General features: G+C 45.3%; 1 protein-coding gene across 1 annotated transcript in view; it reads left to right on the top strand.

The window, feature by feature from the left end:
* LOC146813096 (putative DBH-like monooxygenase protein 2) overlaps nt 1–17,178 on the top strand; it is a 334,342-nt gene that overhangs the window by 270,620 nt on the left and 46,544 nt on the right. Inside the window, exon 12 of the mRNA XM_085620074.1 lies at nt 5,809–5,914. Coding sequence (XP_085476200.1) covers nt 5,809–5,914 — 106 coding nt within the window. The remainder of the gene's footprint in view (nt 1–5,808; nt 5,915–17,178) is intronic.

The following is a 17,178-nucleotide window of genomic DNA, read 5'->3' as shown; positions in this document are numbered from 1 at the left end:
CATGAGAGAGCCTGTAGCACATTCCTGCATGGTGTGGCATGCACCATATTGTGCAAGTCACACTGTGCAGGAACACAGGTGCAATTTAAGGGTGAGGACAAAACATGTGGCCCGTGGCCAGATTCAGCCGGGGCCCTTTTAGAACCCCCTCACCTTCATTTCCACCACCCTTTTCATAGCAGGGTACCCACCATGAATTGGGTGGTGGAAATGCAGCTCGTTATATGCTTGGCAGTGCCAGCATCAGCGCCACCAGCATATTCAGGCCCTTGGCAGACTGCCGCTGCAGCAGGATATTTGATCCCAGCGGGACAGCGATCTTGCGGCGGTCACACCAACACTGTTATAATACGGTAGTGACCGCCACCGCGAGTACATCAGTCCTGGGACTGCCGTACTCGGAATAAGGCCCTAAGTCTCTGGCTGTGGCTCATTCGCCAAGGGAACTCTCTGCCTGCTTATAATTTGGTGGGTTATTTAAATGCAACAGTGGACGAGCTAAGCAGACATCTTCTGGTGGTCCATGAATGACATGTGCACCAGAAAGTGTTTCTAATCATCTCTTTCTTCAGTGGGGACTGCCTTGCATCGATTTTGTGCTACTGCAGAGAACCTATTGTCATGCTTCCTGCACACTAGAGTTTCTGTCTCAAAGCTCCCTGGGATACACATCCAATCTGCATTATTTACCACTGCTGCTTCTTCTTTCCTGAGTTCTGAAGGTCAGGAGAGACCAAGTTCACCTCATTTTGACTGCTCTGTATTAAGCCTAGAGACTGGTACTCCTGTCTTCGGAGCCTGCAACTTTCACCTCCTCTCCATCTACCTCTTCAGGAGGATGTTCTGTCTCAGCAGTAAATCAGTTTTCTACACTCAAACCTTCACAACCTACACCCCCTTGTTTAGAGCCAAGTCAGTTGTTCAGATCTGCCCTCAGAACTAGTGGACATTTTTTTGGCGGCTTGGAACTCATGAACTAAATCAATGTATTCTTGCCTCCGGGCAAACATGACGCCTGATGTGAGGACCATCAGACTGACCCACTTCAGGCCAAATTATCTGATGTGTTGTTGTTTGTTTTGTTGAATGCCCAGCAAGGCTTGCTGTGAGCATAGTTAAATGTTATTTGCAACCCCTTTAGTCCTTTTTTCATTTGTTTCACCAAGCTTTGTTGTTTAAGTCATTATTGTGATGTGGCTCTTGAAAGGCCATACTTACATGCTTACTCCTGCACCTTCAATTATGTCACAGTCGGATCTTAACTTGGTTTTCACTTTATTGATATACACTTTTTTTTAGCCTATGCACAGCTGTTCTCTGGGCCTCGGAGGGAATACAGGACGTAGGAGACCATTTCCAAGATGGCACTCTCATCCCTTACCAGGAACTCAAAGCAGAGGGGAACCTGCATCCTGGGCAGTTTCTACTGCATAGGACAATCATAGCTTCTTTATCAAATAAATGGGTACAATCACTCAGGAACCTCCCAAACACCCCGCTTTGCAATACCTCCATGTGATGGGGACAGGAGGGCACCTAACGCGCTGGTTTGTATCTTCTCTCCGGCAACACACGGAGGTGGACCTCACTCGGCTTCGACATCATTAGGAGAGGGCCCTTGGGAGGGCATTTACAGATAGAGAATGGACTGTAGTCTGGGGCGTCCTGACCTACGTCCCCCGTAATCAACGGTTCAAACAAATCCAATTCTTTAAATTGCATCGGGCTTACCTTACTCCAGCTCAAATCGATAGATATTTCCTTTGCACAGACGCGGCTTGGCCCCGTTGCCGGCAATTAGATGCCGACGTCGTCCACATACTCTGGTGTTGTCCGGTCTTGACGGACTACTGGAACACTGTGACAACCACTCTTACAACTTGCTCCACCCGAGTCATTGCCCCTAATTGGCAAGCCCATGTACTGCACCTCTTTAGCAGAAACAAAAACTATAGAGCCCCCACACGGCTTCTAGATCTGGGCATAATAACGGCCAAACGATTGATCACCAAGTGATGGAAGTCCCCTCTGTCACCTCACCCCCTTGCTTGGTGCCGATCCCTGCTTAATTGGGCAAGGTCGGAGGTAGTGGCGCTGCATAGAGAGGACCTACTTGGCGTTTGTATATTTCCCCTAGCGCCTCAGTGGTTTCCAAGCTCCAGGAAATGATCACTCACACAGGGGACGCGAACATGTTACCTGGGGACGGGAATCAGGGTACGCCCCCAGCTGGCGCAAGTAATGAGTAGTACTGACGTCCATGCTGACATAGCCCCTCGGGTCCAGAACTTCATTATCACCAGTCTCTGACAGCTTTGGCCCCCTGGCTACCTTTGATGCAGCAGCAGGTCTCAAGCGACTCCCCCTTTCACTTCCTTGGCTTATGTTGGGCTCATTTTGTTGTACCCTATGTCCCCAGTTGGGTTCGAATTGCACTATACCTTTATCATTTGCATGTCACCCAGTGGTGTGACTTACCAACACTGCTCCACCCTGTCTAGGGATATTGACTCATGTTTCGATGTTCTCGCCATAATATACACATCTGTCTTTCCTGTTAATGTTGGGCATCGTTTTGGCAATCATCTTTATTTCTTTTTCCAAATGATGCACGAACGCTGCTCTGACTGTATGTTTTATAAAAAAATGTGCACACATTTTAATAAAAAGATTTAAACAAAAATGAATGCTTTCCTTATTGCAAAGACGTCTGTGTTCCATGTAAGTGAGCTATAGGTGATGTCAGTACACCCACCACATATCCCAATCTTTCCTGACAAATTGGTGCTTTGAACTTCGGCTTCTTTCTGCCAACAGTAGTGTGGCCCTTCTACGTGTGGGAGTCTATCACACTTTCTAGCTTTTTTCTCTTCCACATCCTGCTAAAGAGGTTAGAAGGCTTCATCGGTTGGATTTGAAGAGGGCCTTTAGTTTCTACATAAATCTGACTATGGTGTTAAGGGTGGATGACTAGCATTTGCTGGAGACCGTGGTACTAGGAAAGGAAGGGCCATTTTGAAGCAAACCTTTCCAAAATGGATCAATCTGTGCATAAAAATGTGTTGTGCCTTGACAAAGAAGGAACTTCCTGGGGGTATTTTGTCCCATTCCTCAACAACCAAGGCTACCACTACCGGTCACTGGGGAGCGGTGTTCCGGTGGGGAACATATGCCAGGCTTCTAATTGTGCATCTGTCAACACATTTACCCCCCACTGTCTCGACTCTCATGTCCGTAAATAGGTGCATTTTTCCCCTCAGTCCTGCAGAACTGGTTAAAGGCCCATCCCTCAGATCCTTCACCATCTGTGATGTACTACTTTCATATCTATTCACAGAGTGAGGAATCTGCAGGTAGAAGTATCTGTCAAAATAACAGATTACTTACCTTCAGTAACATTCTTTCTAATGGATTCTTTTTCCAACTGCAGATTGCTCATCTCCCACCCAGTGGAGTGGGCTCTGTGGAGTGGGCTTTTATGTGGGCTTTTATGTTCCCATAAAGGCCCCAAGTTAGTTCCTCCAATCTGTCACGTCTGTAATCTGTCCTAATAGATCCACGCCAAAAGGCTCACAAGAGTATCAAAAGAAAATTGATGTCAGTGTGTAGGGTTGACATCTATATATGTCTCAATGCCATCGCTTCTGAAGGCAGTGCAAAACCACTGTGCAGTCTGATAATACCATCTACCCACGTGTGGGAGTAATTGCTGAAATGTTTCAGATGCAGTGCAGAGCTTGTGGAGAAACTTGCAAGCTAAAGAATCTCTGGTTAGGTAGAGTATCCACCAGGTGGCTACAAAGGTAAAAATATTGGGGCATATTATCAAGCGGCAGCGATAATTATCGCTGGCTGCGCTTAGCGTGATTTTTTTTTCGCCGACTATCACTGGAAATTATCACCATGATAGCGCTGTATTAATAACACATAGCGCAATGGCGATAATTATTCCAGCGATAGCGGTGTTTTCCATGGAACATCGCTGGTTTTCCAGCGATGTTCCATGGAAAACAGCGATAACCTTGCTGATACGACCCTGTGGTCGTATCAGCATAATCCACCCCCAATGTTAAGTATACGTAAGTTAGCATTTTAGCAGACGTTAGTTTTTGGCAAAAACCGTGGTTTTTGACAAAAACTAACATCTGCTAAAATGCGTGGGCCTCCTTATAAATATCGCGATGTGCACATCAGCTATAATTTACATGCAGTACTGCCCAGTGACCCCCACTTTGCATCTCATTAGAGATGCAAAGCGAGGCGTCGGGAAAACGGGTGCTAACATGCGCTAACACATGTTAACACGCACTTGTAAATAGGACGATAGTTTTATCTGCGCTTTTTTGACTTTTAAAGCCAAAAAAGTGGAGATAAGGCCCTTGTTGATATGCCCCATTGTTCTTCAGTCTCATCAAACTATCACTCCAAACTGATCATCAGAAAGTGACCTTACTTGTTGCCTTGAGTAAATTTCATAATCAGTCTTTTTTACATTTTTCAAATAGACATAGGCCCTGCACACCATATCTAGAAATCTCTGCAGACCTGGTAGAGTCCCATGTTCCTTTAAAGCAGTTGCTGCCGTGGTAGCTCCTCTGAAGGCGCTGACCGTTTGCTGAGTGGATGCCATGTTTCATACTGCCATTCTGCCAACATTTTTGTTTTACTAAAACAAACTCCCAAAGCAGAACTTGTTTTCGAAAACCAAAACAATGATGACATTGGCAAATGAGTGCTTTCTCTAAATGTGTGGATGTTATTTTTTCTGTTTAGATCTGCCAGGGTTTCACTGGTTGTACAAAAAGAAAAGTTCTGTCTGTTCTAAGTAGGGTGGGCATTCTGATACACACCATTAGTGTAAGGTTTTAACCAGAGGAGACATCGGCTGTAACAACAGCAGTAATCTGAAGATTCTTCTAACTCTAAATAGAGCAAGGGGACCATCAGGTTGATGGACACAGAACTCTGCCTCGGTTGTGGTGGCGTGCCCTGTCTGCCAAACTCTAAAAGATACCTGTAGTGCCTTCCAGTGACATATCCCACTTGTCCGGTCGTACTGACGTTCATGATGAAGCCAGATAGTGTGTGCTGCTGCTTGTATCTAGAGGTCGTATGGAAATATTTGAAGCAATTAGTGGACCAACCCTTATTTACTAAAATAAATGAGTAGGTGAGGCAGTGGAAGTGCTTAGAAAGATTGAACAAGGAGGAAAATGTTTTAGACTTCTTACATATTAGTAATTGAACCTTGTGTAAAACAGTTAAAATGAGTGACAAATCCATGGTTAAAGTATTGTTACAGGTCCAAAGGCCATGAATGGCAGAACACCTGGGCTGTTTGCTACATTATAAATCACCAGGGATAGTGGAAATGACATCATTAACCACCAGTGACGTTACAGGCTTCGCCATGTGTGCTTTCTGTAGCCTCTCATCAGGGGTAGCACATTGTCGAACCCTGGTTAGAGTCCTTCTTCTGTCTTTGTGACCCCTTAGACCTGAGGGCAGACTCTGAGGTAAAAAAAAGAGCAGGTCAGAGGTAGGGGGCACTGCCTCTGCCCACCCCTCAGTTACCTCCATATTGAATGGATAGTTTCAGAGGGATTGGTCCACCTTTGATGTGCGCTGTTAGCCTCAGTGAAGAGAGACAACGCCAAGTGCTGTAGGACTTCAGGACACTTTGCCCCCCTCTTGGGGACTTTGTTTGAAAGCTCCTGGTAGTTCATTTCACCATCATTTGGGTATTCTTAATAGAAGTGATATAGGAAACAAAATGGCCTTTTTAACCAATCTGTCTTTTCTTTGTAGGAATCAAAGTGCGTTGAACTCCATAACCTGGACCCCTAATAATGTTGCATTGGTACAAAAGGCAACAAAGGAAACACTTCAGTATAATCTAGTGTTTCATTCTAATGTAAGTTGTTTTCTATTTCCATATGAAGAATTAAAAAAATACATTTTTGCATGAGGATCTATTAAACTGTTGATGTAGAACTGCAAAGTTTGAGCTGTTATATGTTCAATTCTTTATAGAGGGTTTAAATCCCTGAACTCAGAGATTAATGGAGTGAGTCTGTTCTGTTTAATGCTCTACCAATTGCAGCCACTACACTTCAAGGCTGGTGAATTGGGAACGTTTGTTGCTTGGCAGGGTAGGAATCACATGCTGCTTGTCTCAGTGTTAATTTGAAGAAAATTGACAAACTGTTTCATCTGCACAGGATAAGCTAATGTTTGCCAATCTTCATTGAACCAGCATCTGTGGTGTTTTATTTCTTTGACATGAACATGTCTTATTTGTAAAATGATGACCCTAACATATGACTGTTGAGAACAGCCTGATTCTGAAATGCCTGTGTGTGACATTTCCCAAATGCAATTATATTAGACAGGCATGATTCTTTACAGCGCATATTCATTCTCCTTCAGGCCGTGTTTTATTGTCTCATATTTTATCATTGATGTGTGACTTTTTAAAGCCCAGTGTTTAATTGAAATAAACTTGCAACCAAGTATTGGCACATGTGCCGAGCAGCCTTTGCTTCTCCCCTGGGTGAGGGGCATTAAAGCTTTCTGCTCCACAGACCTTGGTTGATTTTTTGAGGCTTGTCAGCTTGGCTTCTGCTGCTGGTGAGACCACCCAGCATCTCATTGAAGGGGTTTGTTCCAGGACCATATTCCATACCCGCTCGAGATGCCCTTCAGGAGGAGAGCAGATAGTCATGTCTGCTGGTACTCACTTTCTCTCCGGACTTTAAGGCTGAGTCTGCGGAGTTCCGCGTAAGTGATAAAAGAGCTATGCCACACTACGCAGAATTCTGCAAGCAGAGGAGAGCGTTAGGGTCATGCTGTTTGTTGTGATTTTCAGTGCTGGGTGATTGTCCTGTGCTGGAAAATCATTGCAAATGGCACCATGTGCTGCGCAAGTGGACGCTGCTTTCTTTCTGCTGCTCAGGTAGATTTTCTATTCGAGCTGCAGCTTTCTCAATGTGAGCAGAAAGTTGCTGAACACGAGCGATCGCAAGCATACGTGACTTGCATTGAGAAAACTGACCGCATTGAGAAATCTCACTAGGAGGTTGATTTTCCTTGCTCATGCTCACCAACAAGACACTGCCTTTCTGCCAGCAGCCAGGGTCACATGTTTGTGACTGTCTCTCCTGTAGTTAGCGGTTGATTCCTTTCAGACATGGGGACACAAGGGGCTTAGTTGTAGACAGGATGGTCCATCCTGGGAGGATGGCAGGGAGAAGATTTGCACCCAGCCTCGATTACATTTCAAATAGCCATGCATACAGAACACACAAAGGACCCTGACAACAGACCTGCTCTTGTGTTTGTAACCTGAGACAGTCAGAAGGCAAGCCAAAGAAGGACAAGGGACTGGTCAGAACTAGTAAAAGTGTGGGCTAGCGGTTGTCCCCACACAAAACAGGGCAGCAGAGATAAAAGGTGGCAGTCTCAGACCCCACATCAGAACACTGTGGAAGATTTAGAAGAAGGACTGCCATTCTGTCGGAGGGAGAGGAGCTGTCTTGCCCGCTGACTGAAGAAGGAGGATTGGATCTGCCTTCCTTGAACCCAGGTGTTAGACCTGTCAGCCCTTTGGGTGGTCCCTCCTCATCATTATTTATTTTGTCCCACTTTTGCCTCAAACCCTGTTAGTATTTTTCCTTTTTGGGAACCACCAGACTTTTTCGTATTGATGCAGATTCAGGGAGCCATTTTATCTACCCCTGGAACTTCTGTCTGAGGGCCTGGAGCACAAAATGGTGGCCACCTGTGACATCATCAGCACCCACTGGAACCTACTAGAACCTTCTGCAACATTCTGGAACCCTGTGACAGTTGGAGGCGGTTTGGAATGTTGGGAAGCTAAGCCAGAGTTGACAGTTGGAGCTGGCAGTTGGCACCTGACTGGTGAAGAGAGAGCAGCAGAAACCTGAAGGAGGAAGGAGTGAAGCAGCAGGGGTGGAAACTTGTGCCTGGAGTGGGGTCCATAAACCCACCCTTGATACTAGTCCCTACTGACTGAGCCCAGCCTGGAGCCCTGTGTGGGAAGAAGCAAGAAAAACCATCTTAAGGACCTGGACAGCAGGAACAGGCCTTAGAATCCAAGAACAGCAAGATCCTGACCTGGATACTGGTTTCCCTGGAGTCCGACGTCGAGAAGCCTGAGACCTGGAGCCCGAGGTGGAGAAGCGGCGCTGACTGGAGAAGCAGATGTCGTACGCGGAGCCGCCAGAGGTCGAGAGAGGGCGCCGACGGAGGTCGTGGAGAGTACCAGAGGTCGAGGAGGAAGTCACCCGAGGTCGAGTGAGCGGCGTCGACGGGGGAGTGAAGTCCGCCCTCCGGAGTCGCCGGAGACCGAGGTGAAGCGTGCCGGAGGTCGGGAGTGGAGATCGCACTCCGGAGTCGTCGGAACCTGAGGAGAATCGTGCCGGAGGTCGGGAGTGGAGGTCGCACTCCGGAGTCGCCGGAAACCTGAGGAGAGGAGCACCGGAGGTCGGGAGTGGGGATCGCACTCCGGAGCCGCCGGAAGTCGACATCGAGCCAAGGCCGGCCGACGTCATCGAATCTGAGGTCGCCATCGGACCGGAGCCGCCCGAAGTCGACATCGAGCCAAGACAGCCCGACGCCATCGAACCGGAGGTCGAGATCGAGCCGAGGCCGCCGACATCGAACCGGAACCGCCTACCGGCATCGTCAAGAACTGACATTGCGCCGAGGCCGCCGACATCGAACCGGAACCGCCTCACGGCGTCGACACGACTCCAGCGGCGTCGGAGTTTCAGAAAAAGGGCAGTAAGTGGAATAGAGGGCGCCTAAGGCCCTGTGGAATCCTGAGAGACTACTCTAGGGGCTAGAGAGGTGCTGGAACCAGCTTGACTGTGCCAGGGGTGAGCTGAGACTAATTCAGAGGGGTTGTGTAGAGTGGGAGAGCCAGATCCCTAGAATCCCCCCTTGATCTACCTCAGTTTAGGCCTCAGCCTTGTCCAAACCAGGGAGTAGACACCCTCAAGCCATCCACCTAGCCACAAGCTGTGCCTGGGCCAAATCAGCCCATAGAAATCTAAATGTGATCTGATTCTATGAGTGTCACTGTCAGCTTTTAATTATTCATTGAGAGCACTGTATTTATTGTATTTAACCTATTTAGTGCTTCACTGTATTTATTGTTCCACAGTATTTATTGTCGCACAATATTTATTGGTTTGCAGTATTTATTGCCTCACAATATTTAATTGCCTGTATGTATTGCACTTATATTTATGCCTTAATTATTTATGATCACCCCTATTTATTGAATCATTAAGACAGTATTTATTTGACCTGCACTATTTAAAAAGCCTTGTATATTGTGATTGTGTTATTATTTTTCTAATCAGCAACTAAGAGAAAAAGAAGATAAAGAGAGATATTTTCATAATTTTTACGGTGTAGAGTCGTTTTTGGAACGGATGCACGCATGGTTATTGTATGGGTATGACGTATGCTTAGCACGGTGCCTGATTCCTGACCACTCGAGCCAAGCTACCACAGTGTGTCCGGAAGAACACATGACCACTCTTCCGGTGTGGGAGTGTGTTTTTCTAACATGATTGGTGTTCAGTGGTGGGATAGAGCTGTGCCTACGTATACTCAACAATAACTGTGGGTAGTCCATAGGCCTACACCGGGAGTTTTCTCAAAGCAGCCTTCCTAATTGTGAGTTTTGTTTTTCCAAATTTACTCTGGTGGTGGGAGGAGGTATTATTAAAGGTACCCCCTTGCATAGTTACTGCACATAACTGTCCTCTGACCTGAGTGGGCAAGATGGAGTTTGTACTGGAAAATTTAGAAACGTACACTGTGGCCCAACTCAGGGAGTTTTGTCAGCGGGAGGGGGTGTATTGTCCCCCAGGAGCAAAGAAGGGTGCACTCCAAACCAGCTTGAGGGCTTGGGGGGAGGCACGACGAGAAAGCAAGGCTGAGGAGGAGGACAGGGATAGAGAGCCCGACAGTGAGGGAGCTGGTTTGTACCAACCAGAGGTGGGGAACCTGTCAGCGGGGCCCAGGACACCTTCTAGGAAGGGCAGCAGTGCCTCTAGCGGTGGCTTGTCTGACGTGGAGTTAACAGACCGGAGGGAGAAAAGACAGCTCACATGGGACTTAGCAAGGCTGGAGAAAGAGAAGGAGGAACAGAGGATGGCTCATGAGATAAGGCTGAAAGAGATAGATCTTCAGATCCTGAGAATCGGGGCACACCCTGTAACGGTGGCAGCGAAGAACGAGAGTACACCAGGGAACCCAAACCCTACCTGCCAAAGGACATAGTAGCTAGCTATGGGGTGGGCGACGATATCGCCAAGTGGCTAGCGGCCTATGAGGTCTCGTTAAGGGCCCATGGGGTTCCAGAGAAGTACTGGGGAGGGGGATTGTACAAGTACATGCCTCCAGCTGGTAGGGATGCTTTATTGGCCCTCGAGGAGGATGAGCAGACCCACTACCCCACCATGAAACTGGCGCTCATAAGAAAGTTTGGACTAACACCCGAAAAGTACAGACAGAAGTTCCGGGGTAGTCACAAACTGGGCACACAGAATTGGGTGGACTTCCTGGACTATGCAAAGAAGGCACTAGAGGGTTGGATTCAGGGCAGTGAAGTGAGGAACTACGAGGGGTTGTTTGACTTAGTACTGAAGGAACACCTGCTTGAAAAATGTTTCCCTGAACTGCGTCAACACCTGGTGGATAGCAAGCTGACCAATCCCCGGAAGCTTGCTGAAGAGGCGGACATTTGGGCTAGTACCCGGGTGTCCACAAGGGGGACTGGAGGGGATACTCAAAAGGCCGGACAGGGCGCCCCCCAGAAGAAAGAGGGAGGGGAAAAGAAAAAGGAGTTCTCCAAAGGCCCCCAAAATAATTTCCAAGGAAAAGGAACAGGATTCACCCCTAGGGCTACCCCACCCAGAAACCCTAATCCTGGCCAGAGTCAGCAGCCAAGGGTTGTCCATTGCTACGAGTGCGGTGGCGTTGGACACTATAAGGGAGACGCGAAGTGCCTGAAACGACCACCCCCTCCCATTGGAGGAAAGGCCCCCGGTGTAGCTAGTGCAGTGCTCGGAGAGGAGATGCCCTTAACTAAGGGAAGGGAGTGGGCGGGTGTCACTTTAGTGTCCCTGGGAGAACGGGAGATGGTTCCTAAGATCCAGGTGCCCGCAAATACCGTAAAGTATGGGCAGTGGGTCACCATCAACGGCCAAAGAGGGGAGGCTCTGAGAGACACAGGAGCCAGTATGACTATGGTGCGTAGCCAACTGGTGTCTCCAGAGCAGGTGATACCCGATGTACTCCACCCAGCCGCGATGGCTGACGGCAGAACCGGCCACTATCCGGTGGCTGAGGTTCCCTTTGAATGGGAGGGGGTTGCAGGTTCACTTCGAGTTGCCGTAAGCCCTGCCGTGCCAGTCGATTGTCTACTGGGGAATGACATGGAGCACAATGCTTGGAAGGAGGTGGAATACCGGACTCATACTGAGATGCTGGGTACACCTGACTGGGCCTGTGTCAGCACAAGGTCCGCGACTGCCCGGAGAGGGAGTTCATTTCGGCTGGAGCCTGGAACAAAGGCCCAGCCAGCTGCCAGTCAAGGGAAGAACCGAGGACAGGAGGAGCCTGCCTCGGCGTCCCCACCCCGTAGGACGGATAGGCCACCGGAGGTGGTGGACCAGGAGTCTGCGGAGGGGGACGTTACCAAACTGGATGACCTACCCATCCCGGCCGAGTGGCACGTGGAGGGAGGCCCGTCCAGGGAGGAATTCTGCCAGGGCCAGAGGGAGTGCCCTACCCTTGAGGGGCTGAGGTGACAGGCCGCAGCCCAGGCAGCAGGGAACGTTGAAGGGAACTACAGTGTTTACTGGGAGGATGGCCTCCTCTACAGTGAACCCAAGGCACCCCTACATGGATCGTCACGAGCCTTGGTAGTCCCTCAACGTTATCGAGCCTTCCTTCTGGAGTTGGCTCACGAGATCCCCTTGGCAGGACACCTGGGGCAAGACAAGACCTTCGCCCGTCTTGTCCCACACTTTTATTGGCCTCAAATGAAAGTGTCGTCCGATACCTACTGCCGGACCTGTGTGTCTTGCCAAGCCAGTGGGAAAACAGGGGTGAAGCTGAAAGCTCCCCTGGAACCACTTCCTGTCGTTAGCACCCCCTTTGTAAGGGTGGGCATCGACATTGTGGGTCCGTTAGATCCGCCAACGTCAGCTGGTCACCGGTTTATCCTGGTTCTGGTGGATCATGCCACACGGTACCCAGAGGCAATACCTCTGAGGACCATAACAGCACCTGTTGTGGCTAGGGCCCTGATGGGAATCTTTACCCGAGTGGGTTTTCCCAAGGAAGTTGTGTCCGACAGGGGGACCAACTTCATGTCAGCGTACATGCGGGCGATGTGGAAGGAGTGTGGAGTGACATACCGGTTCACCACTCCTTACCACCCCCAGACCAATGGTCTGGTGGAGAGGTTTAACAAAACCTTGAAAGGCATGATCAGAAGTCTGCCTGAAAGCCTGCGGAGGAAATGGGACGTCCTCCTACCCTGTCTACTCTTTTCTTACAGGGAAGTGCCACAGAAGGGAGTGACAATCTGTGTAATGGATAACCCAATATACCCTTGAGGGCTTGGGCAGATAGTATGTATGGGTAGGGTGTGCCTTCAAGGGATTTATTAAGGACTTAGTTGTATAACTTGTTTATAGGATAAATATATACCTATGACTGAAATCAATCTTTTCTTTTAGTTTCCAGAAGGTAATACACCATGCAATAGTCAAATGTGTATACAGATCTAAATTTACATTAATTTCGGAATATTTATACAGTCAAAATACAGAGAAATGAAAAGTGGACAAAAGGTGTGTGAGGAACAAAATTCATTTATATCAGTGAATGGTAGTAAGGGTACATAAAAATAAGACAGTTGTATATCAGAGGGGAGACATGATTATACATCCAGTTATTACTCCACTGTACAATATATCAAACACTTTTTCAAAGATATATGATCAATTATCTAGAAAGAAGTGTGACAGTCGACGTTTCGGTCTTCATACGTGAATTTGTGAGACCATCTTCAGGACAAGAAGTTTAAAAGTTGACCCCTATAAGTTAAAAAGTATATAATGAATATATAGACTATACAAAACACACACCTAAGACAAAAAAATAAAGCAAAATCAATTCTGGCATTTCAGAAATGTTGTATCAGTCAATTAAACATCCAATGATTGTTAGAAAGGCTAAAATGATGAAACACTTTAGTCAAAGTCAAATGGTCACTTGTATTAGGACTCCATCTTACTCAATTGTACTATACTTAGACACTGATCGTTTGAACCATCTCGTTTCATTTCATAATTGAATAGAGCTAACTGTTTATTCTATGTCATCACTCATAATGACGCATTCGAATGACATAATCAGCAAAAGAAGGAAAATCAATTCTGACATTTCGCCAGTGTTATATCAATCAATTAAGTATCTAAAGATTGTTAAACAAGATACAACGATGAAACACTTTAGTCAAAGTCAGATGGTCACTTAAATTGAGACTCCATCTTGCTACATAATATTGCACTTTAACAGTAATCATTTAAGCCATACATTTATCTCGTTTCATTTCGTGGTTGGACAAAGCTAACTATTTATTCTATATTTCAACTCATAAAAACATATTCAGATGACATATTTATAAGGAGAGAATATAATTCATCCTATACTCAAGACTTAATGAATTGTGGGTTGTTATGAATTCCTGAGGCCTTGTTTGGATCAAATCGCGACAAAGTTTTGTAATAAAGGACAAAGTTAGTCATGATTACACTTAAAGTTATGAGATTAAACACGCAATAATGTGAAAGACTGTTATTAAATCACTGTGATAATCCAAAAGGGTTCAATATGTATTTTAAACAAGAGAAACATCTTTTAATTAATGCAAGTAATTTTACCTCGTAGTGGTTTGAATTGATTATGGAATTTGTAGATATCTTCCTTTCTTAGTATCGAAATTTAAATTAAGACCTCTCGCTTAACGCTATGTAAAGAGAAAACATATCGTGAGTCTTGAGTGCTTTTAAGCGACTGAAACTTATCCACAAAGGTAAAAGTATGTCGAAGTACCTTAAAATTTGGCGGTTGTTTAGAAGCAAACTGTTGAAGTATTAGGTGTACTGTGTAGTTACACCTGCAGAAAACGTCATTCGTGTATTTAAACACTGCAAAAGGAATATGAGAATATTCAGTGTATTGTGGTTACAATTGTTAATAGCCTCACACGTAGTAAGTGAGAGAGATATAAACCAACCTCATAGTGGTCTGACTGTTGGTTCAGACAGAATTAAGCCCAATATGAATGGCGCTGTAATCGCTTGCTGCGTAAATCGAGCGATGGTAATTGTTGTCACCGTTACGGGGCGTATTACTTAAATCCCACGAAAATTACTGCAAGGCGAAATTGGATAGTATTAGGTTGAGTTGTACTAATTTAGGAGCATTGAAAGCAAAGGCTAGGCGAGAGCTAACAACTAACCTGGCGTGAGCACAGCAGTCATCTACGGTGAATCTCGGCATCGAGCGTTGAAACTGCCGCGATCGTTTGGACTTAAATATACGTATTGTGACGATATAGAGATAGGACTTGTAAGTAAGTTTACATGGTATGTCGGTACAGAAAACCGTGTCGGCCATGTTGGACTGGGATACCAACATCAACCGTGTAAGAATATAGTATGTCGGTGCAGAAGTACGTGTCGGCCATGTTGGACTGGGATACTAACAACAACAACGTTAGAATATAGTATGTTTGTCAAATTATTTTAGAGTATCGATGGTATATTGATGATATTCTGTTTTAGACTAATTGATCCCTGTAGTCCAAGTATATGGGATAAACTATTAAGATAAATTCTCAATAGTTCTTAGACGTACTTATATCATGGAACACAAACTCAAACAGTGCACCTCCAGTTAAACCAATGTGACCAGGAGTTAAAATCAAGAAAGTCATTGTGGGCACAAGACGAGGTTGATTTAACCCCTAGTGACAGAGGTTGTGTATATATAAGCACATATTTATGGTTACTGCGTCATCAAAAAATTGAAATTAGGGTAATCATTGTACCTGCAGGACGGAGTTGGTTTGTCACATGGTAGCAGAGGTTGTAAATACAACTATCTAATTGGTTCTCAATGTCTCACCTTTATGGCTATTAATAGAATCAAAAATCGGATATTCTACATTTTAGTTACAAGGTGATTGCAAGTGTTAAAATTGCAAAGATTCACAGGCTATTGCAATCAGAGTGTCCTTGTTGTCATCATTGGTATTTGGATTGGCAGCTGTACCATCAACAGTTTAATACATATACATATAAATCTCAACATCGTATAAACCTGTATAATGTTCAAAAATAGCTCACAGATAGTTTGATCAAGTATAAAACAGTGATTATACATAAGGTTAGAGCTATTTATAAATTATACGTTATAGACGTAGCATCTATTACAGATAGAAGATTACATATTCTTTCTCTGAGTTGAAGTCTAGAGACAAGCTAAAGTATGCCATTCAGATGTTGAATTGAGACCACGGTTAATCAAATCTGTCATGCAGATCAGTTTACCTTCCTTTATGGTCAAGAATCGGTCTACATTACTTTGTCTCTTTGAAGGTTTAATCACATCTAGTACCCACCATTTCATATCTTTATCTGAATGACCCTGTCTCTGATAATGCTCCACGAGGGGTGCATTTTCTGTGTGGCATCTTATCCGAGATTGATGTTGTAGAATCCTTTTTTTGATTGGCTGAACTGTTTTGCCGATATAATGCAATTTACACGGACATTGTATGCAATAAATTACATTACACGTGTTGCAATTGGAAAATGATTTAAGGGTGAGTGTAATACCATTGATGGTACATTTTTTGATTGTTTCTGAGGTGTTACATGCTAAGCACATATTACACTTAAAATGTCCAACAATGGGGACCAGTTGTCTCATGTTGTCTACTGTGTTGTTGGGCCGGTCTTCATATGCTCTAACCAGACGGTCTCTAAGGTTAGTTCCCCTTTTGAAAGAGAATAGGGGTTTTGACTGGAATTCAAGGAGATTTTTTAATAAATTCCAGTGTCGATTAACAATCTTCTTTATAGCATTAGCGTGAGTTCCGAAAGTCGAGACACAAACCAGATGAGGTTGTTGTGGGCGATCTTTCACAGTCAACAACGTTTCTCTGTTATTATACCATGCACGTTTCATGGATTTTTTTAAAAGTTTGGATGGATAACCCCTCGCTTTTAATTTTTCTGTAAGTTTTTTAGCCTCAATGAAGTAGTCATTTTTGAAGGTACAGTTTCTGCGTAAACGCAAGAACTGCCCAAAGGGGAGGCCATCTTTGAGGGCTTGAGGGTGATGACTTTGATATTCAAGCAGGGTATTTCTGGACGTAGGTTTTGTAAACAAGGTGGTATATAAATGGTTCGAAATATCATTCTTGATAGTTATATCCAGAAAGTTGATCTCCGCATTGTCAAATTCCATGGTGAATTTCAAGTGTGCATTTCTATGGTTAAGCCAGACATGGAAGGTGTTTAGTTCTTCCTTTGTGCCATGCCAAACCAAGAAGACATCATCTATATAGCGAAGCCACTTCCTGATGTTAGCGGAAAATGGGTTCGTTACATTGAATATGAATTCATTTTCAAATACAGAGACATAGATGTTCGCAATGTCTGGGGCGTAAACAGCTCCCATCGCTACTCCTTTTCGTTGTTGATAAAAGGTATTACGAAAAAGGAAAAAATTCTCACACAGAGAGATACGGACACATTCAATAATGAATTCTGTAGGCACTTGATGTGGTCTAGCTCTAGTGTCTAGAAGGTTGCATAGAATCTGTAGGACTTCCTCTTGAATATCCCTCAAGAGGAAGTCCTACAGATTCTATGCAACCTTCTAGACACTAGAGCTAGACCACATCAAGTGCCTACAGAATTCATTATTGAATGTGTCCGTATCTCTCTGTGTGAGAATTTTTTCCTTTTTCGTAATACCTTTTATCAACAACGAAAAGGAGTAGCGATGGGAGCTGTTTACGCCCCAGACATTGCGAACATCTATGTCTCTGTA

Source organism: Triturus cristatus, chromosome 7 (assembly GCF_964204655.1).
Source record: "Triturus cristatus chromosome 7, aTriCri1.1, whole genome shotgun sequence".
In the NCBI taxonomy this organism is placed as follows: Eukaryota; Metazoa; Chordata; class Amphibia; order Caudata; family Salamandridae; genus Triturus; species Triturus cristatus.
This window is presented reverse-complemented; position numbering and strand designations above follow the sequence as displayed.